The sequence below is a fragment of the Falco rusticolus genome, chromosome 14 (genome assembly GCF_015220075.1).
Source record: "Falco rusticolus isolate bFalRus1 chromosome 14, bFalRus1.pri, whole genome shotgun sequence".
Taxonomy (NCBI): Eukaryota; Metazoa; Chordata; class Aves; order Falconiformes; family Falconidae; genus Falco; species Falco rusticolus.
The window spans coordinates 22,440,727-22,467,502 of record NC_051200.1 but is presented as its reverse complement, the minus strand read 5'-3'; the positions used below and the strand labels follow the sequence as shown (position 1 = coordinate 22,467,502).

Here is a 26,776-nt window from a genome sequence, read left to right as displayed (position 1 = left end):
TACAAGCCGGGGCCAGAGCAGGTCCACTCCCCTCTGCAGCAGACAGTTTACCTTGGATCAGCTGATTAAGGCAGCTGGATACACAATCAATCGCCCTCCGGTATTTCCAAACTCACCTTTCAACCTGCTGAAGCGGAGTCTGGCGCGGGGCTTGCCACCATGAAAACAATTATTGCAGCCTGTTCCCAAAATCTTAGTGGTAAGATATTTCCAAAGTGTGTTTGAATGGTTTCTGATGCTCCGGCAATGCGAGGAGCTGGTCAGGCAATGAGCGTTTGTTGTCACTATTGTGTATTTGCTTTAGGCTGCTTAGGGGAAAGGGAGGTGTTCGGAGCAATTTGGGGTTAGCGGCGCCAGAAGAAAACATACGGTTGCTCAACAGGAAAGAAATTTCTGACAATGCGTTCGGTAACGTTATTCCTGCAAGGTGCTCTGGAGTGCTGCAAATTCCCCTTCGTCTTTCCTTGCTGCTCCGGGCTGCAGAGTCTGAGTTTCTGGGTTTGAAGAGGCTGTGGCGAGGGCCGGCAGCAGAGCCCCTGGGGTTTCTCCATTTTCTGTCTGCGGTCTGGGCATTGATGGAGTGCTTGAGGGGAGAGCTAGAAAAAAGCAACTAAAAAAAGCAACTGTTTGGTAGACACAAGTTTGCTAGACAAGAGCTCTGTGTCTTCCCTGGAAAAAAGAAATGGTGCTTTGGAAAACTGATGGCGGCGGAGCTTCTGGGGATGCCTTGCCGGGTGTGCGGGGACAGGCGGGAGGGATCGCTTAGAGCATGGCACACTGCTTGGGGGAGAGGAGAAACAATTTTTTGGTGCTGGGTGGTGGCTCCAGTGTTTCTTTATTTCAGTTGTCTCATTCATGGTTTGGATTGAGCCTGGGAAGAGTTGAACCTCCACCAGCCACCTGAACCAGGGTTTGGTGGTTCTCCTCTGCCCTGGGGGTCCTGCTGCGGGCCTGAGGGTCCCTGGCCTGGGGAGCCGTGGGGAAAGGTCTGCTCCCATTTCACCTTGAGCATCTCTGTCTGGCCAGCATGCTGATTTTGGGTTGTTTTCTTGGGAAAACAAGGCTTTTGTAACGCAAGAGGTAGCTCACTGCAGTCTCAGTGGTGGCTGTGACAGGTGGTCTCAGTTACAGTGGACCTTTGACCAGGAGTGGTGTACTGGCCGAACTGGTGCCGTGCGCCTGTTTCGGGGAGTAGGGATGGGGCTGCATGTGGAGTTTGGATCCTGGCTCCTGGCCCGGGGCAGTTAATGGTTCACCAAGGTCAGTCGGAGGGAAGGGGGCGGTGGGGGGAGTGGAGCGGCTGCAGGCTGCTGGACTGTCCCTCACGGGAGCCAAGGCTCAGTGGGGATGGCCATGGGGATGGCCAGCTTTGGCCACCTTGGCTCAGCCCCTGGCCGCTGTCGTTGCTGCTTGCTGGGAGGCAGATGCTGCCCCGCACCTCCCTGCAATGCCAGCTGAGAAAGCCCCAAATTCTCTGTGAGCCTGAACGAGGAGGTCACGGGAAAGGTCCTGGCCCTTGGGGAGCTCGGCCTGGTGCGGGAGCTGCTGCTGCGCTGAGCTCCCCTGGTGCACCCAGCCCGTTTGGGCTTAGGTGTGCCCAGCCTGCCAGCTGCCCCCTGCTTGGAGGGGGCATGAGCATCCCCCACCTAATCCCACCCCATCACATTCCTCCTTGTCCAGCTTCATCCTTCACATCCTACATCCCGTCTTGCCCCCATACCCCAACCCTGGCAGCTGTGGGTACCACTGGATTCACCCCCCTGCCAGCACGGTGGGGCAGCATTTGTGCAATCCGTGCGATTTTGGGCTGGGCGCCGTGTCCCTCCCCGCAGGCAGCCGTGCCAGCATCCAGACCGCCCTGCACACCCTGCTCACAGCACCCTGGCCCTCGCAGCGGGACCTCCGCTCCTGGCTCCAGCTCCTCTCTGTCCTGCAGTGGGTGCTCAGCTTCCTGCTGCTGGGTGAGTAGGGGGCTGCGGGGGGTCCTGGTGGGGTGGGTGCGTGTCTGCTCACCCCCTTCCCTGGCTTCCACAGGAACAGTCAGCCTGCTGCTCCTCATCTACCTGGTGTTCACCAGCTTCTGGCCCATCTCTGCGCTCTACCTGGCCTGGATCATCTACGACTGGGACACACCAGAGAAAGGTGGGGATGGGCACCGTTCCCCCTTCCTCCCTTGTTGCAGCAGGATGGGGTGCAGCGTCCCCCATTTCTCCGGATCCATCCCAGCATGCCCAATGGGGAGCACCACACTGTACCTGCTCCTTCCTTCCTCTTCTCCATCATCATCATGGCGGAAGAAGGACATGGCAGATCCATGGGGAGATGTGCCCAGCAGGGTGGGCATCATCTCCTGGGGTCCTTCCCTGGTTTGCAGGTGGCAGGAGGCTGCCGTGCCTGCGGCGATGGCCTGTGTGGAGGCACTTTCGGGATTATTTCCCTGTGAAGGTATGGCGCGGGGAGCTGGGCTGCCGGGATGGGACATTCACGCAGGTGATGGTGGTGGTACCACCCAAAAGTATGTGCCACCGTTACGTCCCCACGACCCCTTTTCGTCCCCGCAGCTGGTGAAGACGCACGACCTGTCCCCCAGCCACAACTACATCATCGGCTCCCACCCCCATGGCATCCTCTGCGTCGGCGCCTTCTGCAACTTCATCACGGGCTCGACAGGCTTCGGGGAGATGTTCCCAGGCATCCGGCCCTTCCTCACCACCCTGGCCGGCAACTTTCGCCTGCCCATCTTCAGGGAGTACCTGATGAGTGGGGGTGAGTGTCCGTGGGCAGCAGGGTGGGCAGCTGCCTGCCCCCTACCCTCACAGGCAGCCCTGCAGGCACAGCTGGTTGCGCTGGCTTGAGCTGAGTGGGTGCCCCAGGGACGCACCCCCTGCCTGCCCCACTCCTGCCCAACTCTGCCCGCTGCAGGCAATGCCCATGGGCAGAGGGGCTCCAGGGGGACTCCCCGGTCCCATCCACGGGAAACCTGGGACTGTTGGCCTCTGTGCCCCCCAGGAGCAGCCAGGGCAGGAGCAGTGCTTTGCCTGCACCCTGTCTGTGCCCTGCCTGAACTCCACCCTCACCTTGCTTGCACCCTCTCCCCACCCTGCCTGCACTTTGCCTGCGCCCTGCCCCCAGGGCTGGGAGCCTGGGGAACCCATCCCTCCCTGGGGGCTCTCCCGCAGCAGGGGGCGCCCTTGCACTGTCCCGTGCGGGGTCCCGCCATGGTCTTTGCGGGGTCCCACCGGGCATGGTCCCTTGTGAGGTCCCCGGCCCTGGGCACAGCGCAGGCAGGCAGTCCCACAGCACCAGCGGTCTGTTCCGCTGCAGGCCTGTGCCCAGTGACACGCCGTGCCATTGGGTACCTGCTCTCCAAGAATGGCACCGGCAACGCGGTGGCCATCGTCATTGGCGGCGCAGCTGAGTCGCTCTCCTGCCGTCCCGGTGTCACCACACTCATCCTGAAGAAGCGCAAGGGCTTTGTCCGCATGGCCCTGCAGCACGGGTGCGTCATGGGCACTGCCGCCACTGCTGCCACAGGGGTCTGGTGGTCCTGGCACACCGTGACTGCCCGCCGTGTCCCCTCCACAGGGCCTACCTTGTCCCCTCCTTCTCCTTTGGGGAGAATGACCTCTTCCGCCAGGTGGTCTTTGAGGAAGGCAGCTGGATGAGGAGCATTCAGCAGCGCTTCCAGAAGATGATGGGCTTTGCTCCCTGCGTCTTCTATGGCCGGGGCCTCACCTCCGTCCGGTCCCGGGGTTTCCTCCCCTATGCCAGACCCATCACCACCGTGGGTGAGCATTTCCCGCTGGGGCGGAGGGGCCCCCCAGAAGGTGGAGGGGCAGAGAGGAGGATGCCCCACGATGGGTGGTGCGGGAAGGCAGCCCTCCGCTCGTGTCCCCAGTGAGCCAAGCACTTCCCTGCGCTACTGCCCTGACCTCCCTTTCCTCCCGGCAGTGGGGGAGCCGGTGATGGTGCCCAAGATCGAGGACCCAAGCTGCGAGATGGTGGACATGTACCACGAGATGTACATCTGCTCCCTGCTCAAGCTCTTCAATGAGAACAAGACCAAGTACGGGCTGTCGGAGACGGACGAGCTGCACATCCTCTGAGCATGGCCAGCGCCGGTGGCCAGATCCTGGCTCACAAGGGCAGCCGGCTCTTGCGGGTGGGGATTTCAGCCAGCCTGGCCTGGGGGACTCATGGGGGACGGTTGCCACTCCAGCCCTCTGCTTCTCCATCTGAAAAACCTGAGCAGGAGGTGGGAGGAGGCAAGGGGAAGGGAAGATTGGGGGCCCGCCTTGAAAGGGGTTTGGAGGGGCTGTGGGTGACACAGCCATCCCCCGAGGATGTGGGGCTGATGGGGAGAGCTGGTGCAAGGCTGGGGGCCAGCAATGGCTGTGGTCCCCCCATGATAAGCAGGACACCACAAGCTGAGGGAGGGGGGTGTCATGGGAGGAGGGAATTAGATGGGCTCCTTGGGGTGGCGTCCCAATAGCAACCGGGAACCAGGCTGGGGAGACATCCTCCCCTGGAGTGAATCGGGGACACTCCCAGATTTGGGCACCCTTGGAAGTGGCCTCAGCCAGGACCGTGTGGTCCTGAGCAAGGGGTGGGCGCTGCTCTGGCCACAGTTGAGCCTTTTCCGCTCCCTCTATACCCAATACAGATTTCCAACCACGCCACGGCTGCCTGTGTGTGCTGGGGGGCACGATCGGCAGCACTGCAGCCATACCCCCGCACTCCTCATGCGGGTGGACCTGCCACCCGCCTCTGTCCCCTCCCTGGCACCCCCATCTCCAGAGCTGGGGGCATGCATGGTGGGGACCCTTGCACTGCTCGGGTGCAACCGAACAGCTCCTGGGTCCACCTAAGCCATGTCGGATATAATGGGAAGTGAGGGGCGGCAGTTGCTCTTACTGGGCTAACTGGGTTTAGGAGGGAAGTCTCCTCTGTTTTCAGCTGAGCGGTGAGTGAGGGGCAAACTGGGTACCACTGTCTGGTGGAATGGTGATGCAGGGCTGGCACGTGGCATCCCTGGGGCTTTCTCCCTCCCCAGGTGACCTGTGCAGCTCCTGGTGGGATGTGGTTGTGTGTGACTGTGCCCGGGGGGTGGCACCCCGACGATGCTATGGGCATCCCTTCCCTAGGCATGTGCTGGCAGGACTTGTGGGGAGGCAGTGGGGGGCAGCCCCACCTGGGACTCCCTGTGATGGGGACAGCCCTGTCCCATCCCTGCCCGTGGGAGAGTCAGCAGCACCGATGATAGTCATCTCTGCTGTGCTCCTCTGCGCAGGCACTTGGTCAAACAAAAGGGCTGGGTAAACATTTGGAAAGCAAACACCCATAAAGGCAGATTCCTGAGGACTTTTCCGTCACAGGTCACAGTGGGTGTCACCATTCCAGCTCTTTGCTCTCAACCTGCACCAGCATTTAAGGTGGTGGGTGGGTTTTCTCTGCTCTCAAACGCTTTCCAGGGTAAGGGTGGGCATCTCATCCCTCTTCTGCCGTGGGAAGAAATGGGCCTGAGCACAGAGAAAGGGGAAAGGGGCTTTATTGGGGAGTGATGGGCAGCAAGAGCCCTGTGCCACGTCCCTCCCCGCCTCTCCCAAGGCCAGCAGTGATGGGGATGTCCCCGAGAACCTCCACCAGGTACGCGGGGGCCCAGCACTGACGCTGTCCCCAGGTTCAGTCCAGTCCCCACATGTCACTGTTGAGCAAACTGAAAGGGCTGTGTGTGCCCAGGGAGGGACCAGTGTCCCTTCTCTTTAGTCACTTGTCAGCCCCCACGTGTCCCCAGAAGTGCCCTGGGATGGGACGCCAGCCTGCCTCCCCAGAATGGCTTTCTCAGCATCCTTCCCACCCCCACAGGTGCCCAGTGGCTGTCCTGCCCCGAGTGGCACCAGCATCCTCCTCCCATGGTAGCCCAGGACAGGGCTGGGATGAGCCCCATGGCCACCAGCCCTCAGCCCTGAGGCCTTTGCCCCTGCAGAGTGGGTCGGGTTTGGGGACCTGGGGGTGCCAGGGTGCCCGCGCAGAGCCTAGAGGGGCTGCACCTTGTGGAGACCAGGGATGAAGTTACTGGAACCCCCTTTGGCCCCTCAGCACCCGCCTCCGCTCTGTGCTGTCCCTCGTCTGTCACTGGCAGCGTGGCTGCCACCCAGGATGTTCTCCATGGAGGGGGATACCAAGGCCAGGTCACATGTGGGCACAGGCCGGAGGCGCTGAGCTGGCCCCCGGCGCAGCTGCCCCCGGTACTTGTCCCCGACCATGAAGTACAAGATGGGGTCGAGGCAGCTGTTGATGCTGGCCAGGGGCCGAGTGATCTTGTAGGTGAAGTTGATGATGTTGAGGGTCGAGCAGTCGGCTTGGAAGTAGCGGGAGGTGTAGTACATGGTCCGGGTGATGTGGAAGGGCACGAAACAGATGGCAAAGACGGTGAGCACGATGATGATCATCTTGATGGAGCGTTTTTTGTAGGAGGGCATTCGGGGGCTGGGGCTGGAGAAGCTGGGCTTGCAGAGTCTCTTGGCCATCAAGCAGTAGCAGAGGACGATCACCAGGAAGGGGACCCCGAAGAGGAGGGCCATGATGGAGGAGCTGTAGTGCACGTAATGGTCAAACTCCTCAGGTCTGGTGGTGTCGTGGCACAGGGTGCTGTTGCCCTTGGAGCTGGTGGTGACAAAGATGAGGTTGGGGATGAGGCAGATGGTGACGACAAGCCAGGCACCCACACAAATGATGCGGGCGTGCTTGGTCTTCACCCACTTCAGGGAGCGGATGGGGTGGCAGATGCCCATGTAGCGGTGGATGCTGATACACGTCAGGAAGAGGATGCTGCTGTAGAGGTTAGCGTAGAAGAGGAAGCGCACGATCTTGCAGAGCCATTTCCCAAAGGGCCAGTTATTGCGATCGGCATAATAGTAGACCAGGGTAGGGAGGGAGAGGACGTAGAGCGTGTCGGAGACGGCCAGGTTGAACATGTAGGTGGTTGTGGCGTTCCAGGGCCTCATCCTGGAGATGAACATCCACAGCGCCCAGGAGTTGAGGGGCAGCCCCACCACAAAGACGATGCCGTAGGAGATGGGCAGCAGGATGAACTTGAACTCCTCGTTGAAGACGCACTTTGCTTCTGCCACTGTGGTGGTGTTTCCTCCTGGCCAGGGAGCCAGAGTCGGTGTCCACAGGGCAACTGGGAACGTCCTCACTGAAGTGGCCATGTTCTCTGAGCCAGATCTAGGGGAGACGTTAATAAAAGCGTATTAGTCGTTGATCCCGACCATTGTCAGGCACAAAGCATGGAAGGGAGCCAAAGCTGCCAGATTTCCCCCCCCCTCCAGGAGCTCCGGCCACTTTGATGGTTCTCTGGTTTTTCTCAGCTCGTGCGTTCGAGCCTCACGGGGAGCCAAGGGGGACTTGACAAATCCTCCCCTTCGCAGCCCCCGCAATGACACCCATTAATCATCCCTTTGAGCAGCGCCAGTGACACCAGCACCGCGTGGAGCCGGGAAGCGTGCCTGAGACAGAGGACCGCGCCGGCCCCGCCGGCCAGCAGCCCCACGGCGCGCCGAACAATGAGACCTTTATGAGCAACAGCAGCCCCTGGCCGGTGCCAGCGCAGCCTCTTGGAAGCCGATTCAGCCTAATTGGCACCATCCTGACAATGCTGCTCGTCCCAGGGGGCTCCTTGACAGAAGAAAGGCGGGAGGAGAAGAAAGGCTTGTCTGGGGGAGTATTATGGCCCAGGGAGATCCTCAGGGGGCTGTTAAAGGAGCCTTTGGGAGAGAGTGTCCCTGGACGGTGAGGGGCCTCCAGATGCTGGGTATTCTCCGTAGGAGAGGGATGATCTAAGCCCCGTGGAGAGGGGCTGCGCCAGAGCCAAGTTCCAGCTCAAGACAGTGCAAGTTCACAAGGCAGGCAGGACGTTTCCTTTCGCACAGAGTTGGGATCAAAGACTGGGATCTGCCTCCTCCTGGAAAATCAGGCCCCCCGGCCAAGGCGTGAGGGCAAGCTGTCCAAGGGTTGCATTTGCCTCTCGGAACATCTCAAGTTCAGAGCCCACTCGTCCAGAGGGAAGAAGGAGCTTCTGCCATCGTGGTGTCCAAGCAAAGGCTGCTCGCACCTTGGCCCCTCCACGCCTGCCACCATCCCTGGTGAAGCGATTTTGGAGTGGCTGGTTCTGCCAGCTGAGGATGGATGCTCAGATGAGTAACCTGGGAGCAGGAGCATCAGCCACGCTGCCAGCAGAGACCAGGGTGTAGCCAAAACCGTAACTGATGGAGGGAGTGCTGGTGCGTCTGCAGTTTCTGTTGGTCCAAAGCTCACACAGGAGGCGATGGGTGCCGGGACGGAGGAGGGCTCGGGGCTCAGGGAGACGATGTGCATGATGCTGGTGTCAGTGGTACAAGATGGAAAGCTGTGTTCTTTCAGGCTCCCTCATCATCATCATCATCATCATCATCCTGTTTGCCCCTTGCCTTCACCACGGAGATGTGCAGCCTGACAGCTTCTCATGGCAAGCACCGTTGGCACGAATATCCCATAGGGTGTATCCACGGGGTCAGCTGAGCTGAAATCCATCTCCTCCCTTGGAGATGAGATGAAATCCATCTCACTTGGAGAGAGATCCCTGGCTTTACAGAAATGATCACAAATGAATCAGCAGGCAGGTGGCTGCTAGACCAGCCGCTCCGCCCCACATGCATCTGTCTCCGCACTCTGTTTGAGTTGTGGGCTGAGCTGCAGCTTCGGGCTCACATCAAACACCCTGCAGCTTCCTTCCCGCTGCGGCTGGCACCGGCAGCTGCCTGGCTTTATTACAAGGATGAGTTCAGAGAGCAACAGGCAGGTCCTGATCAAACATTAACAGTGCAAAGAACTTGCTCTCTTCTCCCTGAACCAGGAGGGAAATCCAGCTGGTAGGAAACCCCAAGCCGCTGAGCGCTGGTGCCAGTGGTGGTCCCATGGGGTACTGTGCTGGTCGTGGCGGTCCCAGCCCAGTGGCTGCATCTCCCCCGGGCTGTGATGCTGCTGAGGACACGAGGCTCCAGGAGATTTGTTTTCTTCTAACCTCTGAGTGCAAGTGAGCATGAAGCCTTGAGCCCAGCCGGACCGGAGGTGCTGCAGGGTTCAGTGGCCAAAGCCAATGTCCATGGCATAGGTCAACAAACAACTATGTATGAAGAAGCCAATAAATAAAAAAAAATAAGTCTGGTGTGAGAAACGGATAAGGAAAAAGCGTGAGCAGCCGTGTGGTGCTGAGCTGCTTGGAGGAGAGCACAGGTACATGGCTTCTGGCAGCTGATGAAGCCCCAGAAGAGTCAGTGCTCAGAGTGCAGTTTAGCCATTCCTAAGCAAGCTTCTTTGGAGGATAACCACCACAATATAACGCAAAAGAAGATGACGTTTGGCAAGCTTTATCTCAGTAGGTTTCCTGCTTCCTCATCTTGCTCATGATCAAAATCAGTAGTTTAAATTGCTGATTCGTGTCAGTCCGCCCCAAGGACACGTCACCACCACATCCATTCCTCTGCTGCTCCCTGACACCCCCAGCAAGGCTCTCCCTGGCCACAGCCTCTCTAGCGTGGGCTTTTCCAGGAGGGACTGACCGCAGGTGCAGTGAGGTCTGAGCCAAGCGTTCAGGCTCACAGATGGAGCAGGAGCTGGAAGGCGCTGCAGGGAAAGGACATGGAGCAGGGGAGGTGATGGCTGCTCCGGCCCTGCCCGTTTTGTGGATGCAGGAGGGCTGTGATGCTGGGGAATCCCTTGCCCGTGGCAAGCAACATCCTGCTGGGACGGTGCCCGCAGGCTGGCTCCTGCACACGTCCTGGGAGGCAGCAAGGGGACCTGCAGAGCATCCATGATGCCATCTGCCAGTGGGAAGGGGCAGGGGCCAGCCGCGGGGCCATGCAGCTGGGGGCACATGCTGCGCTTGGCCCTTTGCCGCGGGAACAGGAGCTCTGCCCTGGCTCCCAGCCCTGCAGCTGTGCCCAGCCTGAACCCGTCCTTTGGTCCCACAGGCGGCACTGGTCCCAGTGGGAGCCAGCAGCTGCCCCAGACCCGGGTGCCCCCAACCCAGGGTGCCCCAGCAGCTGGCCTAAGCTTCCTGCATGGGGCATTTAAAGGAGCGTTGAAAAGACACCAATGAAATGAATGAGGCAGCGCCGAAGACTCTCCTCCGGAGCCAAAGTTCTGCCCACTGGCAGGACGGGACAGACCATTGGGGATCGTGACATAGCAGGCAGGAGCTGGAGAGAGGGGAAACGAGAGAGGACTTCGGAGGAGAGCGAGCAGCCGGTGAGGGACATGGGGCTGGGTGAGCCTGGGACCAGTTGCTGCTGGAGCATGGGAAAAACAGGGCTTTTCTTCTCGCCTAAGCTCTTAGAAATTGCAAAACAAGGGAAAATTATGCAAAACATCCTGCACAAGGACCCTTGTCCCTAATCGCCACGTGGTTCATGCAGCCAAAGCCCCGGCGCAAGGAAAGCATGACCTAATTTCTTTTCGATCCTTCCCTTTGACTGCAAGAGCAGCCAAAGCACGATCTGCCTGCTCTGCCTGGGCACTGGTGCCTCCTCCCCGGGGATGCCAGTGGGGCCGGGTGTTTCCCTTGCTGCCCATCATGTCTCCTGCTCCAAGGTGACCCCCTTTCTCCGCAGGGTGGGAGATGGGGGTTTCCTTTCACCCTTGGCTGGGCTGTCCCTGTCCCTCGGTCTCCCTGGGGAAGGACAGGAGACCACAGCATCCAGCTAAACTGCAGCAGCCCGAGGGCAGCTTCATTCTGCGAGGGCACAGCAATTTGGGGGATGGAGAGGCAGATGAAGGAGAGGAGGTGGCCACAGGGGGAAGTATGAAGGCCCTTGGTGACGGAGGAAGGCAGTGGCACGGTAGGGAGGAGGATGCACCAAGGGATTTGGGGACAGCGGAGGGATGGGGAGAACTGGCTGACCCCCACCCGATGCCCACCCTGCACTGCGAATCCCACCTCCATCCCTTGCAGGGCCCAAGCTGCTCCCTGCGGGGACCCCGGAGCCCGGCTGGCTGTGCGTGGCCACGGCGAGGCCGTCCCGGCTGCTGCTCTCCACCAAGCGTGGGCTGCCCCGGCTCACCTGCGGACCTGGGCTGGGGTGGCTCTCAGGAGTGGGGCACCCCCGGGGAGCGCCTGTCCCCCGCGGGGCTGGGGGCCATGCTGGCGGGGCTGTGGGCTGCCCTCCGCCGTGCCCGGCCGTGCCGAGTGTGCCCGCTCCGGCTCTCCTGCTGGGAGCAAAGTGCCCAGGGGAGGCAGGGCTGGAGGCGGGCGGAGGCGGGTGCAGGAGCCCGCAGGTCCCTGCCAGTGTCCCTGCCCGCCCAGGGGCTGCCTGCAGGGCTCATGCCGTGCTCCTGCCCGTCACCCTCGCGGGGGCCACCTGCAGCGCCCCAGACACGGGATGTGTGGATCCCACCCATGGGGTCACAGCCCTTTCACCGTGGGGGCCAAGGACACTCGGCCGTGGGGACTGCAGCCTGTCGCTCATGGGGATCACCGTTCCCCAACCACAAGGGCCACAGCCCCTCATCCGCGGGGACCGTACCCCTTGCCCCTGGGGGCCGTGGCCCCTTGCCCAGCCCAAGGGCAGCCCCTCTGCTCCACTGGGACCGCACCGGCCCCGGCACTGCTCGCTCCCTGGGGTGCTGCCCTGCTGCGCCCCAGCCCTGCAGGGCAATCCTGGGGACAAAGGTGGCCAGTGCCACCTTGAGGCCAGCCTGGGCATAGTGTCCCCAAACCAGGGCCGCCTCGGGTGTTGCGGCAGCCGGAGCCTTGCCAGGCTGGGGTGTCCCCACGTTTTGGAGGCAGTGTGTGCCCCCTTTCCTGCGGAGCTGTGCCCGGTCCGGGGGAGTTCACTCCGCTGCGGGCATGCAGGTGGTGCTGTGCAAACGCGCCTGCGATGGATGGGGCACGCCGGGGGCGAATGGGCGCACCCCAAGATGTAGGGGACCACAGCCGAGAGTGAGCCAGCTCAGGGTGAGCAGGGGCTGGGGGGGCTGGTGCAGGGGCACCCCCGGGTTGCTTGGCCACAGAGGGAGAGGAGGGGGCCCCCAGCTGTGCAGGGCTGAGCAGGCAGAGCCGACGCAGTCGGAGGGGAACTGCGCTGAAGGCAGAGCCAGCCCAGCACGGGAGCCCCGTGGGACATGGTCAAGGGCGGCCTCGAGGACTGGGGTGTGCAGGGCCCCCGATTAAACAGTGGGAGGCAGGGGGCAATGCTCCTGGGGCAGCCGGGGCACCAGGAGCCAGCGCTTTCCCCAGCTGGCTCAGCTTGGCACGCTCCCTTCTTGGCCTCGCACAGAACCAGGCACTGCACACACGCACCCCAGTGTCCCTGAGACTTTATTCTGGACAGGAATACAAGGAGTGGCTCCCAAGGAAATGGCACTGCAGCCTCAGGAGTTGCTGCTGTAGAAGTCCTCTGGGAATGCCATCCGCCCAGGGCTGAGCCCGGGGAGGAGGGAGCGGCTGCCGAGGCCGAAGGCACGAGGGCGCACAGGGCTGGGCTGGCCACAGATGCTGCTGTGCCCTTGCAGGCTGCAGCCTCGAGGCCCAAAGCACCCAGCAGTCCCCCTTCCCGACATCTCCCATGTCCCCCATCCCTCCTTGCTGGCGGGGCCCAGCGTGGTCCTTCCATCGCTTTGGGGAAGGAGAACAGAGACAGGCGGTGACACCTGTGCAGTGTCCGTCCCAGCGGCCGCAGGAGTTTCCTGAGACTTTCCAACTGCATCACTTGCTGGTAAGACCAGACAAGTCGGGCGGTGGCCAGTAGGTCCAGCCCTGGGTGCCTGCCTGCCCGGTCCTCCTCAGGAGCTCGCTGCCTGCCCCGGGAGCTCCACGGAGGAGAGCACGTGCGGTGCTGGGGTGGGGGTAGGTGCTCTAGGCACTGGGTCCGAGGTCAGGTCTCTGCGGCGGGGTCACTGCGGTGCCCTCACCGAGGCTGCTGGGGCTGAGGCGGGGCTGGGCTGGGCTGAGCACCCTGGTCTCCAGCAGGTCCCGCTCCATGATGTCTCTGCACATGGGGTGAAGGGGAGCAAGTGCTCGGGGAGCCACCGAGAGGGAGCGGGGAGACTGCACTGCCCTGGGGCATCCATGAGGATGTGGGGACTTGATATCCTCCTGCCCTGCCCCGTCCCCACACCAAGGCTCACCTCTCCTCCCCCCTGAGGTGTGGGGCTCTGCCAGGGACCCTGAGGCCACAGGAGCTGGCCTGCATGGTGCCCCCCTTTCCAAGCTCCAGGGCCTGGGGGTACCTGAAGATCTCCAGGTGGTCCCAGCCATGCTTCTGCAGCCCTTCTTCATCCTGCTGCAAGCCGAGATGGCCCAGGCACCTGCTGCCAACATGGCACCACTCCCCCCTGTTGTAGGGCCACTGGGGAAAGAAGATCAAGGACACATGCCAGCAGTGTCACGTCAGGACCGCAAAGCTCCCACCTTCACGTCCTCACCCCGCATGAAGGGCCACATTTCTGCTCCACTTCCCACTGTACCCCACTGCCTGCACCGTGGTGGCTCCATCAGGCAGAACACTGCCATAGGGATGCGACCTCACATCTGGTGGCTCTGTGACCAAAAGCAGGTCCCCTCCCCTTCCCGAGCTCCCCAAGCCCCTTGGCTGAGCTCCAGAGCCCCGCAGGGACCACAGTGGTACCTCTCCAGGGTGGCCGTGCTGGTGAGCATCCGACGTGCACCTTGGCACCTCCTGGCAGGGTTGTGGGGGCGGCTCCAGGGTGCTGTGGGTCTGGTGCAGTGGGGTCTTCTGGCTGTCCCCTCCACGCCTGGGGGCCACCCAGTCCAGCTGGCTCAGGCAGGTGGCCATGTGCAGCGCCATCAGTGAGCAGTCGCCCAGCCCCGGTGTGTCCCTCGCCAGGATGGCTGATTTGGGTCTCTTCTGCCGGCCCGTGCCAGGGGGGCTCAGTGGGTGCCCGCGGGACAGCCCCCCTGGCACACAGTGCGGCCAGCCACCCCACCGCTCTTCCTCTGAACGCGACGGGACCTGCACCCCAAGGGGCCTCCGGCACCACTGGCCCCTGGGCGGGCTCTCCACCTGCTTGTTGTGGGCTTTGCCGGCACCAGGGGCTGGCACCCATGTGTTGGGGACCCCCTCAAAGATGAAGTAGGCTGGGTTGGTGTAGCCGGTGGCTGGCTCCGGGAGGCTGCGGGGCCGGCTCCTGCAAACACAGCAGGATGGGCTCAGAATCACCCCACAGCCAGGGCTCACGGTGGGGCTGAGCCCAGCTGGGGTACCTGAGGCGCTGCAGGGGTGGCCTGGGGTACGTCAGGACATCTGCTGCTGGCTCGGCATCCTCCTCCTCAAAGCTGATCCACTCTGCAAAGACACCGTGGTCTGGCCTCTCCCCACCAGGCTCCGCACGGCTCCTGCCCGTGGCTGGGGTCCAGGGGGGCAGCGCAGGCATGGGCAGGTGGGAGCGTGGCCCTGAGCCCCCGTGCCCAGGGCAATGGGAGGGGGCTGGCGTGCGGCCGCCTTTACCGTAGAGCCTCTCACGGGTGCTGCACCTGTCCTTGGGGACCCGGACCTTCATCCAGCCACGTATGGAGCCCGTCTCCTCACCACGGTGGAAGAGGAAGGTCTCAAACTGCTGAGCCATGCTGCCAATCATTGACCTCATCGCGATGCAGCACTCACCTGCAGGCGCAGCACATGCGTGTGTTACCCCCCCGGGCAGCTCGGGGGGCAGGTAAGCCCCCCCAGACACACCTCGGGTGGGTGAGGGTGCCAGGGTCCCTTCCGCCAAGTTCCAGCCACAAAACCTTACACCCAGCAGGCTGTTACCTGAGCCCTGTGGGTGCTATGCTTGGCACCCCCCATGGCACCCCAGTGGCCCCCCACACCACTGTCCCACACGTACCGTAGGACTCGCAGCTCTCCACACCCTTGATGCTGAGGAGCAGGTGCTGGTCCCCCAGGTACTCCAGGTCTGGCAGGATGGGGTTCAACTGCAGGAGGAGAGAGGGGTGCTCAGGGGGGCTGCCGCAGTGCAGGGTGGCACAGGGGTGTCACTATCCTGGGGGGGAGGCACGGTGTCAGCCCCCGGCACCCCTTGGGGCTCAGGGTATGGAGCCAGCAGGTGGGATGGGGTAGAGGAGGGAGGAGGATGCTCCAGAGCTGGGGGGGGGGCGGGGGCAGCATCTGCCCCCACCCCGGTGCGTACCACAGGCAGATGCTTTGTGGACCAGCCCAGCCTGAGGAAGCCCGGGATGTCACAGCTCTGGAAGGTGTTCTCCCCACTCCGCTGGGCCTCTGCCGGGGGACAGCGGGGGTCACAGCTCCAGCTGGGGGTAGCTCGCCCCCACAGCACACCCCTGGCCCCCCAACGCCCCGGCCCCATGGGGCCACCTCACCCTCCAGGCAGTAGGAGTGAAACTCGATGTAGCACTTGCTGCGGCTGGTGGTTTTCACAATCACCTCGATGCTGTCCCACTCGATGCAGGCCAGGGGTTCAGGGCTGGATCCGGGAGCTGCAGGCAGGTACCGGTGGGTTGGCGTGCACCAGCCAAGTGCCCGTGGTCAGGGCTTACCCCAGCTGGGCACGAGGGGTGACAGACCCCTACCCCTTACCCTTCTTGGGCACAAACTGCGACGTCACTCCCACCTCAAATGTGGCGAAGACAGGTGAGTGGTCACTGGTCACGATGTCATCGGTGCAGCCTGCACGGTGGGAGGGGGCAGCTGGCTGATGGTCCTCGAGCCCTGGGGTTCTGGGCAGCACTGGCCAGCCTGGGCTCCCCCCAGCCACAGGGTCTCACTCACCGTAGGAGTTACAGACCACGTGAGTCTCCGGGTGCGACTTCCACAGGATACGGTCACACCACGAGGGGACGTTGATCCTCATCTAAAAATGGGTAAAGGCAGACAGCTTCAGTGCCCCCCAGCACCACCCGAGCCTGCTGTCCTTGTCCCCCCATGATGTCCTGCAGCTCAGCAGGAGTCTCCGGGAACTCACCCCCGTGGCCTTGAACTTCTGCCACACGTAGCTGTCCCGGGAGCCCCGCTCGTACCGGTATGTGGGTGGGAAGGAGATGTCACCCTCACCTGGGAACCAAGACATGAAGGTGGCATAGGGGTCAGCATCCCTGTCTGTCCCCACAGTGGCAACCGACTGAGGAGAGACCCCATGGGTGTCATGGTCCCCATGTGGGGCTCACACGGATGGCTGGCACCCCTGGCCACCTCTGACTGTCCCCGTGCTCACATTTTCTCAAGACACAGAGCCCAGGGACCTGCCCTGGGGGACTTGCATGGTGCACATCAAGGTGCCCCATGCTTTTGGCACCTCATGCAGGGCTGTGCCGGGGCTGGGGACCACTGTGTGCTGGAGCTGGCACTATCTTGTCGGGGGGAGCAGTGCCCTTGCCCCTGCACTCACTGAATCGCAGGAACACCTTGTTCTTCTCCCGCTCCAGGTTGAGCTGGTCAACAGCCAGGAGGGCTTCAAATTCCTTCTTGGTTATATGGGCGAGGATGTCCTGCACCAGGGGAGGAAGCCCGGTTCCTCTCACCCCTGTGGCTGCACCGGTGCTGCCACCAGCGTGCCACCATCCCCAGCTCCGATGTCTGTGGGGTCCCACCTGCACATCCATGTCCAGGCGGTAGTTGAGGTCCCCGAACCAGAAGAGGTGGGTGAAGCGCAGGGTGAGGTCGAAGGCTGCCAGCCGCTTGTCGCCCAGGACCAGGGAATGCAGGATGTCGCTGTAGTTCTGGTTACGCCTGCGGTGGGGATGGCAGCACCCTGTGAGCCACCCCCGGGACACCTCATCCTCATCCTTTCCCTGCCAGGTGGGGACAGGAGGGGTACAGGGACAGCCCCCCAGCCCCCCAGGGCTACTCCAGCCCCCTGAGACACCCGCCTGTCCCAGGGCAGCCCTGTCCCACTGTGGCCCTCCATCACCTATGGGTCTTCTCACTGCCAGAGGCCAGGTGGCAGTTGACGAAGCCGAAGGAGGTCCCGTTGAAGAGGAAGGAGACGCCCACGGCTCCCTTGTTCCCTGCAGGGATGTCCCAGGCACTGAGCTGGGGGGGCCCCAGAGGTCCTGGGATGGCCCTTAGGCTGCCCCCTCACCCTGGGGATCCCCCCAACCCCATCCCCAGCCTTACCCAGTGTGTTGGCGATCCCAGTTTTCACACTGGAGGTGTGGACGTGGCTGATGCGCCGCTCATGCTCAGGCTTCACCAGCACCACGATCTTGATGCTCCAGAGGCACTGCAGGGCAACCTGCGGAGGGGCAGGGTGGTGAGTCTGCCTGCTCCCCTGCACCACCCCACAGCCAGGGGTGGTGGGGATGGGGAAGCAGCAAGGTCAGCCAACCCATCCGTGAAAGGTGGCACAGCCAGAGGGGTCCAGGCAGCACCCTGCGGTTACCACTCTGTAGTCGATGGCCATCAGGGTCTTCAGGGATGCGCGGAGGAACTCGACCCATTCACGGTCACCCAGGGAGTTCTCCTGGGTGCCGATAACGTAGACGTCGTGCGGGATGCAGGCAGTGGTCTCATCCTGCGTGCGCCCCAAGCCCCTCGCGGTCAGCCAGGAGGCAAGGGAGCGGGGCGGTGGCATGCTGCCTGTGGGCAGGGGACAGCGGATCACCAGGGGGGACAGCATGCCAAGCTCCTTGAGCTCCTCTCCAACCACAGACCCTACACATCTCCAGGAGCTGCTGGGGATGAGAAGCATTGCACCAGCTCCACGGTTCACCCATGCACATCCCAGACTGATGCTGGGATTTCCTGCTACCACCCCGAATCCTCCCAGGACCCCAGCTCCTCCGTTTCCCTGACAGCCACTGGGCGAATGGACCATGTTGGGACAGACAAACCCAAAAGCGGCCAGGTCAGTGTTTTCTCCAGCCTCCTCCTCCCACCTGGACCAACTTGGACCTCGGGTTTCCTGGGGCAGCTCCCCACAGCCCTCACCTCTCCAAACCCACCTGGGCTTACGACGAGCCATGGCAGCCTCCCAGGACAATGTGACCTTCTCCCAGCCCCTTACCCATGTTCCATGTCCCGATGTACACTGAGATGAGGTCAGGCTCATCCAGGTGGGAGTGCTGGATCTTCATCAGCTGCAGCAGCTGGCAAAAGGCCTCTCGCTTCTGCAGGATGATATGGTGGTCTTAGGGGTTGTCCCAAAGGGAAGCCAGGAGCTGCAGCACCCCAGGAGGTGCTGGTGGCAGGATCAGGAGGACATCACACCCAGACATGCAGGTCTCAGCCCTGAGACCACTTATTTGCTGCATCACTGCGTAACAGCTCTGTATTCCCCCAGGACACCCCGTGAGTGCAGCCGATGCTGCTTACCCGTGCGTTGGGGAAGATGAAGTCTCTGCTCAGGCTCTTCTGTGGCTCCCGGTTGTACACCAGCCTCACCTTGCTCTGCACGCTCTGGTATTTGATTAGCTGCAGGACTGAACACTGGGTGTAAGGGGGGCAGTGGTGGCCCCCCACCTCCCACCATGGGGCCTGCAGGCAGCGTGGGGTGGGGGCTCAGGGTGTCACCAGTTCTGCAGCCCATCGCCCTGGCATCAGGCCCATGCCAGGGAGTCCCACAGCCCCGCAGCACCCCATTGATGGCCAGTGGGGGGGTCAGCAGCCCCTTACTTTTTTCCTGATGGATGGTCTCCTCTGGGGACCCGCTGCCCCACTTGGTGATGGCCACTGTCCCCGACTCCACGTCCACTGTCAGGGCTGCCCGCTGAGACTTGCCCATCTTCACCTGCAGGCAGGGACGCAGTTCCCGGGTCGGCCCCGTGCCTGCCCTGCCTGAGCAGCAACATCAGGGCCCCACCGTGCCCCCCTGCCCTCACCTCAAAGCTCTGCATGGCCAGAGTCTTGGCAGCTGGCGGGGGGGCCACCGCCACGCTGGGCAGTGCCAGGTTGTGCCTTGACACCGTCTCCTGCAGCGACTTCAGCACCTGCCGGAGAGATGGGCACTGGGCTGGGGGCACTGGGCTAGCTGGTAGCCCTGGGCACCTTGCACCAGCCTGTCCTGCCCCGGCAGCCCGGGGCTGTGCCATCGCTGGCAGCTTGCTTTGCCAGAGGGTTTAATTGAAGTGAGGGGGGGGTTGCTGGAGCAGAGTGAGGTTCCTGGGCACTGGCAGAGCCAGGCAGCGGCTGCCACCAACAGGGACTGTGCCTGCCCCTGCATGCAGCCAGCACAGCGGGAGCGGGGCAGGCACCTTCTTCTCCAGCGAAGAGAGGAGATGGTTGACAGTAGATATCTTGTTGAGGAGCAGCTCAAGGTCTGGATCACTGGTTAGGAGACCCTGAAGGGAAGGACAGACATTTTTGGAGCAGCACAGCGGCACTGGACCAGGGGATTCGGGATTCCTCCCTGTGGGTCTGGGCTGCACCCTGACATATGGGGGTCCCTGGGGTCTGGCTGGGGAAGCAGCTTCCCCTCCCACTGTGTCCAGGACCGGGTGCAGGAATGAGTCCCTGCTTGTCCCCAGGCCACAGGGAGCCAGGTCCCCTTGGGTGGCTGCAGGGACCCTGGCACACACAGCACCCAGGGACCACCAGCAGTGCCGTGGGGCATGCAGCACCTTTGGGTGCCGAAAGGCACCGAAACCACCCCAACCGCTTCCCCTGCGGACCAGCTTCACCCAGCCACGCACAACAAGGCACCTGCTGGTGGCTGCAGGGGCCCGGGGGGACCTCACCTGCTCCCTGGCTGGGCTGCGAGGGGACACGGGGGGGTCGAACACCCTGGCCAGTGTCTCCAGACCTGCCAGGGTAAAGTCAATCTCACTGCAGAGGAGAGAAGTGGGTGAGAGCTGGCACGGGCATCTCCTGAGCCTCGGTGGCAATGCTCAGCCATCACAAAGGGGACAGGGATGAGGTGGGTGGCTGGGAGGGTGGTCCCCTCCAGGCCTGCCACTCCTGGGCCACTCGCCTGTGCAGCGCCTGGCAGGCAGTGACGAGTGCGGTGCTGAGGTGGCGAAGCTGTGGGTGCCCGTGGCGCAGCGCCTCCAGGTCCAGCTGCAGGTGGTGGTTCAGGTACTCGGCCATGAAGCCCATGAAGTCACTGGCTGGGCTGCAAGGTGGGGTGAACGTTTTTGGAAGGATCCTTCCCCCCGGCCATGCCTGCCCCATCACCCCCGCCAGCCCAGGGAGGGCAGGGGCATGTTACCTGCTGTGAACCTGCTCCTGCAGCCTCTGGTGCAGCTGCTGTGAGATGTGGGTCCGGCCGGTGATGGGAGCGCTGAGCCATGTGCCCGCCATGGCTCCCCCAGCCGGGACCACGCTTGCCACATGCCTGCCACCTCGGCCATCCTCCCCATCTGTGGGCAGAGGACAGCCGGCTCAGCCGGACCCCCTCCCCGCTCACAGCCCAGCGCGGCCCCGCCACCACCTCCCTGGCTCACCTGAGTCCTCGCTGGCTGCCTGCCTCGGCCGGGGCACCGGGTAGAGCAGCGGCGTCACCAGCCCGTTGTTGGGCTGCTGGTAGGCGCTGACCAGGTCAGGGAGCGTGCGGAAGCACTTGGCCTGGATGCCCTGGATGGTCTGGGAGGCAGAGGAGGGGAAGCACCATCGCATCCCCCGCCTTCTGCCAGCTCCGTGTGCTGGCGCAGCCCCCAACTGGGCTACGGAGCAGCCTGCTGAGTCAAGTCAGTCAGTCCCCAGAGATGTGCCCATAGTGAGCTGGAAGTGCGGGCTGGATACCAGCCCTGTGGGGAGCTCACCCCTGCTCTTTTCAGGGCAGCAGAGCAAGGAGAGGAGCGAGGAGACATCTGCCTCATGCAGCAGATGGGGATGCTCCCTAGGGACCCTCAGGATGCTCTTTTGAGGGGGCTAGAAAGGCAGAGATCTGGGTACCACAAGAAACTGTGAAGTGACACCAAAGAGCAGAAGTGAGGCCAAGCCGGTAGCCAGGACAGACATTGTGGGGACAGATGTCACAGGGACTGGGCCAGTGTGGCCAGGCTGGGGCAGGGGACAGTAGCAGGAAGGGGACAAGTGTTTTGCTGGGTGAGCTGGTGGCAGCTGCGGGGCCAGTGGGGAGGCAGCTTTCCCAGGTGGCCCCGTGCCGAAGGGGTGGCTGCAAAGCACTCGCAGTCTGCTGGTGCTGGGCTTTGCAGGCAGCTCATGTGAAAAGCAAACCACACCAGCCACCACCCCTCCGGGTGCTGCATGGGGGCTGGCGAGGGTGGCGAGCACCTCAGCTCCTTCACACCTGCATCCTGCTGGCACCCTGGCCCACAGCCTGTGGCCCCGTGGCACAGCACCCGGCAGCACTAGCCAGGGCAGAGAGTGCACCCCAACCTCTGGGCACCCATCACGGCACCCACCTGGACAGAGAGCAGCCCCTTGTCATCCGGGAGGATGCGGTAGGTGTGGACATGCCGCTGAAACCTGGGAGAGAGCAGACAAGGGTCCGCCACAGCACCCCCCACAATACCGTGGGCATGTGGTGGTACTGGGAGGGTGCCCAGCACCCAGCCCTGATGCAAACACCCCAGCCCCTCTGCAGAGAGAGGAACTGAGCTCTTATTACTGGAAATAAAAGCATCACCCTCAGCTCTGGGTCTGTCGTGGTTTGCAGGGGAGGATGCGCAGTGTCCCCCTGCCTCCAAACAACACCCTGCCTGCAGCGGGCATGGCCCCGGCACGCAGCCCCGGCTCCATCAGCATTTGCTGGGGCACCTTCGGCCCCATGGCTGCGGGTGGCAGTGAGGGTTTGCAGCCTGCCAGAGGCCGGTGCTGTGCTCCCCAGGGCTGCCATAGTACAGTCGTACTCGCTCAGAGGCCACTGCACATCCCTGCCCATGCCACCACCCTGCCCAGCAGCAGCCTGACCTCCAACTCGGTGCCGGGATGCTGGGAAGAGTGGGAGCAGCTGCCGGCTGAACCCACGGCGTGCCCCGCACCCCTCCGCACCCCTCAGCACCATGTGTTTGCAATTTGTCCCGTGCATCGGGCCAGGCCAGCCGTAGGAAAGGGGTGGCATCCTGCCAAAGCCACCGAGGCGCCGCCCCACACGCTCCCCACTGCAGATGTGTCGCTCGGCTGCAGGAAGGGTGCAGGCAGCAGCAGGAAGGGGTGCAGGCAGCAGGGAAGGGTGCAGGCAGCCCCAACAGCAGCGCTCACAGGGGCTATGAGCCTGGGTCCAGGTGCAGGGATGGCAAGGGTCCCCGTGGGTGGCAGGGGATGCAGCCTCCAAGCCCCAGCATCTGAGATGTTAAGAGTGGGCGTTGCAGTCCGGATGTGGCCACATTGGGGGTTGGAGGGAGAGGGGATGTTTGTTTTCGCAGAGGGAGGGCGATGCAAGTCAGCCTCTCCCACTCCCACGCACGGAGCCAGGCCAGCCCCAAATGGCTTGGCGAGCCCTGGATTTCGGGTTCTCCCCTCAGCAACCCTGGTGCTGAGCAGGGCTGCTGGCCCACGCTTCTGCCTGCTCCCAAAGACACAGGCTTCTCCACTGGTCTGACCTGGAGATCGTTTGAAAACCCCCATGCCAGCTCTCTGGCACCCTGCTCACCCCACCAGCATCCCTGCAGAAGGCTTTTCCATGTTCTGTTAGTGTCAGAAGTGGTATGCCCACAGCAGGGAGAGGGACAGAGGGACCCTGGCAAGGGGCAAAAGAGAGAAACCACAAGCAGAAGCCAGGCAGGTGACTCACAGAAGGCAGAGGGCATATGCCCCCGAGACCGACTCGCTGTCCCGCACCAGGAAGCAGCCATCCCGCCCAGCCTTGGCCAGCAGCTCCTCTGCCACAACCCGGCTGATGTCCCGGTGGTACCAGCTTGCTGCTGCCATCCTCCAAAGTGGTGGGACACGGGCTGTGCTGTGTTCCTGTCCCAGCCCTGCATCCGGGCTTAGCAGCGTCTGCTGGCCATCAGCTGCCCCACAGGGTCGGTTGGGGAAGGTGAAGGTGGGATGGGGGCACCAGCCCCCTGGTACCCAAGCACGTTGCTGGCTGGAGGTCTCAGTGGGTGATGGGCAGCCACCGAGGTAATGCTCATGGGGATGGGGTACCCTGTGGCCAGGCAGCGTGGCAGGAGCAAGACCAGGGGGGCAGCTGGTGCAGGCTGGGGGTCCAGATGCTCATCACAGAGGTTCCAGCCTGCAGGGTGCATGGGGGCAGAGAGGGACAGCTCAGCAAAAGGATCTTGCCCATGGGAGGATGGCCCCACGCTGCTGCCCCAGCCCCAGAGCCACCATCCTGCCCTGGTGCATGGCAAGGACAGGCCATGCTGGTGTCCCAGCAGCACGCGGGAGCCCAGATCTCTCCCCACACACTCACCGTCCCTCACAGATGTACTGTAGGCTCCTGCAGCTCTTGCGGGATGCTGTGGGCAGCAAGTTGAGTTTTCAGGGTGCAGCCGAGCAAGAGCGGAGCTGTGATGCTGCACCGGCAGCTGTGGGCTTCCTCCTGCTGGGCACGCTGGCAGCCCTGCCCATCACACGCTGCCTGCCGGGGCGGCTGCAGGGACTCAGGCAGCACCCACACTGGCCCCACCGGCAGGCACCCCCGCTCCCTGGCCCCACCAGCCAGGCCCACTCGCTCGGTGCCCCGTGCCGCTTGCTCGGCACCACGGCGCTAGCTGTGCTCTTCCTCTTTCTCTGTGCTCTGCTCTCCCTGCTGCCAGGACCAGCCTCCTCGCTCCTCCTCCTGCTCCAGCCCTGTTACAGGGGGAAGCCTGCAGCACGCAGGGCTGAGCATGGCAGGGTGCAGGCAGGAGCCGTCCTGGAGTGGGGGCTCTGCCTCCACCCTGCTCCCCACTGTTCGACTTCTCCGGGGCCGAGGGGCGGTGCGGGGACAGAGCCCCATCCCTCGGGCAGGACCCTGGGAGAATGGACCGCCAGCCGTGTGGGACAGCAGCAAGCCCCTGAAATGTGTTTGGGGCTGTGGGCAGGCTGCCTGAGCTGCCCACCACTGGGTACCTTGCTGCATTGGGGCTGAGCTCTGACTTTTGCTGCTGGCTGCGTGGTGATGGAGATGCTGCAGGCATCAGGTGGCCACACGAGCCAGGCGCCCATGATGGTGTTCATGTCCCCCCATCTGTGCATGCCTTGCTTGCAGGCAGAAGGGAAGCAGGGTTCAGGAGCTCCCGGGAAGGGGTCGGGAAGGAGGGAGGTTTTTCCAGGCAGGACAGTGCTGCAAACAGCATCGGGGTTCCCCACAACTCCTGGGTGCAGATCCAGAGGTTTTGCTCCTCGTGGCAAGGCACTAGCAGGCCCTGCGCATGTGGCTGGCTGGAGCTGTGCTAGGGTAATTAGCTCCAACTAATTACAGATAAGCAGCCACCATTGTCTGCTGCCAGAGTGCCCAGAGGGCACCAGGGCTGCTCTGGGGGGAGATGGAACAGAGGCTCCTGCTGGAGGAGGATGAGGATAGAATGCCATGCTGAGCCACGCTGCCGGCTGGCTGCCACCCTTGGCACCACGAGCCAACCCTTGCAGCATTGAGCAAAGGGTCCGTGCCCCACGATGCCTGCCCCAGCCCACCGGTGCAGACATGCCAAAAGCCCCTGCCAAGGTTTCCTCCTGGGCTACCAGCCTCGAGAGGAACCTGTGGCTGGGACACTGAGAAGTTGGGCAGCCTACTTGATTTCAGGCTGGTGGCTCCGGGCTGCACAGCAGCAGCGGTTACATCTCTCACCAGCACTCACCACAGGGACATGCATCCCACTGGAGACCCCTGTCCTGTCAGAGACCCACTCCTGCTGGCACTGCTCTCTCCCGTTACTTAACAGCACGGCAATAATTCCCGACAGCCGCAGAAGTGCCTGGCTTCGGATTAATGCCATCTGTGCCGCTTAATCCAGATCAGGGAAGGAAGCCCTGGAGCTCTGAGGGGCTTTGAAAAATCAGCAGCGTGGGCATTTACGTAAGGTGTCTGTGGTGCACAGTGCCAAAGGCTGAGCTGGGATGTTGCCAGATGCACCAGCACCCAGGGAGCTCTGCCAGCACCTGGGGAACAGTTGTATTTTGGAAGGCAACATGGGTTCACTGGTGCCAGCTTGCTAGGTGGCTCCAGCTCCACTCGGGCTCCCTTTGAGGGAAGACCCTGCAGGCAAGGGCACCGAAGCAGAAGGACACAGGAAGCCCCACAGCTGGTCCTTGGGGAGGCGGGACCCTGCAGGACACTGTCCATCTGGAGCCAGGAATGAAGCTGGGCCCCCACGTGCTCCACCAGCCCCATGTCCACTGGTGCCCTGCCCCGCTGGAAGCAGCCATTTGATCTGTGCTTCACACAGCGCATGGACCTGCAGGGATGGGTGGGATGAGGCAGAAGAGAGGAGCCTTTGGTCATTATTAAACAGGAAAAAGGAAGAAGTCCTCTCTCATTTTGTTATTTTTAACACAGTGCTGCATCCCCTAGCTTCCTCCCCCAGAGCGTGGTTCAAAGCATGGCATGAGCGCAGGAAGGGATGTGGTCTGTCTGTCTCATCACTGTTTTGGGGAGGGGAAATATCTGCCCTCCTACTTGGGCAAGGTCTCCCTGGATGAATCCACCCCATTAAACCGAGCTGAAGCTGCCCATAATGAAATCTGCTCTCCATCCTCACCATGCTCTGCCACGGCCCTTGTGAGTGGCACTAGTCTCGTGGGCCTTATTAAAAGCCTAATGAAGAGCGAAGAGCTGCAGAGAGCTCAGGATTAGGCATCCCAGGCACGGTGCTGGGGGAAGCTGCTCCGGCCTCCCCCCTAGCTGGGCAGCGGGCATCCAGGTGCAGCTGCCTCCTCCTTCTCCTCTTCTACCCCTGGTGGGAAGGTCACAGTTCACGTGTCCCCTTGACCTTGGCAGAAATAGCACCCGTTAATCTGCAAACTAAGCAGCTCTCCTGTGTGCAATTAAAGAGATCACAAGTCCTGGCCCCAGGCAACATGTGCTGACAGCTAAAGCCCTGGGCAGTGAGGCTGGTGGGACTGGTGTGCTGCCGTGGCTCCCAGTAGCTCCCAGTGGCCCATGGGGTCAGGGGCACAGCTGGGCTGCATTTGGGAGGAGCTGGTACTCAGGTAATAAAGGTCATTGAGCTGATCTTGGGTGTTGGGAGGAGGTTGCTGGCAGTGTTGTGATGGAGGTGCAGTAATGAGCAGGGTTAGCTTGATCTCAGTGCTTAGCACTGAGGGTTAAGCCAGAGCCAAGCGTGTACTCAAAGCAGAGGGTCTGGCTGAGCAAGCAAGGGCTTGAGGGGTGCTGGAGGTGAGGAAGATGAGTGGGATCTTGCTGGAGCAGTTTACAGGCTGCCCTGGGCTGTCCCCGGGGTCTGTGCCTTGTCCCAGGGGCAGCATTCACACGAGCATCCTGCAGCCACCCCTGTGGGAGGGGATCCCAAGTGCTGACTGCTGCTGAGGAAGGATGGCAGTAGGGAGTGCTTCTCTCCTGGTGGACCGTAAGGCAAACCCACTATGTGCCTTCAACAGTTTCTATTTGCAGCAGCAAACCTTGAATTAATGATGTGCTAACCAGGTCAGGTGAGGCCAGCCTGAGGCGTTATGAAATGATGCGGAGCTGAGCAGATTGCTCAAGGGGTGCTGGGGGATGGTGGCAGGTCTGTGTCCCACCACTGAGGGGTGGTGGGGAAGCACAGCCTGGTGCGGGGGCTGCTGCTGCAGCGCTGAGCCTTCCATATGCCTTTGCCCTATCGGCAAAGGCATACAGCCTTTGTTCATCAGCATCCCTGTAGCAAGGTGTTGTCCTGTGTGCCCTGGGACCACAGCAGGTCACCTTTATGTGACCACCCACATGGACATGTTGGCCACACAAGAAAGCTGCCAGTGCTTCCTGTCCATCTGTT

At 62.4% G+C, this 26,776-nt stretch overlaps 3 protein-coding genes across 7 annotated transcripts; 1 reads left to right on the top strand and 2 right to left on the bottom strand.

The window, feature by feature from the left end:
• The first annotated feature begins 24 nt into the window (after positions 1–24).
• LOC119157205 (diacylglycerol O-acyltransferase 2-like) lies at positions 25–4,679 on the top strand. 2 transcript variants are annotated; one of them, XM_037407846.1, is made up of 8 exons: positions 25–199; positions 1,833–1,961; positions 2,035–2,142; positions 2,375–2,445; positions 2,562–2,766; positions 3,325–3,499; positions 3,586–3,788; positions 3,952–4,679. In XM_037407846.1, the coding sequence occupies exons 1-8, from the start codon at positions 160–162 to the stop codon at positions 4,104–4,106; spliced, it is 1,086 nt and encodes a 361-aa protein (XP_037263743.1). In that variant the 5' UTR covers positions 25–159; the 3' UTR covers positions 4,107–4,679. The 2 variants fall into 2 exon arrangements, with proteins under 2 accessions (XP_037263743.1, XP_037263744.1); XM_037407847.1 differs by lacking the exon at positions 2,375–2,445 and adding an exon at positions 305–408 and having other exon boundaries at positions 108–199.
• An 852-nt stretch (positions 4,680–5,531) lies between these two features.
• On the bottom strand, positions 5,532–11,237 carry P2RY4 (pyrimidinergic receptor P2Y4). 4 transcript variants are annotated; one of them, XM_037407842.1, is made up of 2 exons: positions 11,103–11,237; positions 5,532–9,166 (listed from the first exon to the last, which is right to left on the bottom strand). In XM_037407842.1, the coding sequence occupies exon 2, from the start codon at positions 7,212–7,214 to the stop codon at positions 6,096–6,098; it is 1,119 nt and encodes a 372-aa protein (XP_037263739.1). In that variant the 5' UTR covers positions 7,215–9,166; positions 11,103–11,237; the 3' UTR covers positions 5,532–6,095. The 4 variants fall into 4 exon arrangements, with proteins under 4 accessions (XP_037263739.1, XP_037263738.1, XP_037263741.1 ...); XM_037407841.1 differs by having other exon boundaries at positions 5,532–7,230; XM_037407844.1 differs by having other exon boundaries at positions 5,532–7,230; positions 11,111–11,237.
• Positions 11,238–12,362: 1,125 nt separating this feature from the next.
• LOC119157206 (phosphatidylinositol 3,4,5-trisphosphate 5-phosphatase 2-like) lies at positions 12,363–23,625 on the bottom strand. Its single transcript, XM_037407848.1, has 28 exons — positions 23,275–23,625; positions 22,651–23,094; positions 21,320–21,383; positions 20,396–20,534; positions 20,161–20,311; positions 19,924–20,064; positions 19,691–19,778; positions 19,208–19,294; positions 18,836–18,943; positions 18,630–18,744; positions 18,330–18,436; positions 18,022–18,124; positions 17,398–17,594; positions 17,133–17,250; positions 16,927–17,023; positions 16,607–16,745; positions 16,405–16,504; positions 15,982–16,070; positions 15,789–15,870; positions 15,597–15,686; positions 15,380–15,496; positions 15,190–15,278; positions 14,887–14,974; positions 14,508–14,663; positions 14,264–14,345; positions 13,668–14,187; positions 13,168–13,388; positions 12,363–13,028 (listed from the first exon to the last, which is right to left on the bottom strand). The coding sequence occupies exons 2-28, from the start codon at positions 22,785–22,787 to the stop codon at positions 12,896–12,898; spliced, it is 3,558 nt and encodes a 1,185-aa protein (XP_037263745.1). The 5' UTR covers positions 22,788–23,094; positions 23,275–23,625; the 3' UTR covers positions 12,363–12,895.
• Between the last annotated feature and the right edge of the window lie 3,151 nt (positions 23,626–26,776).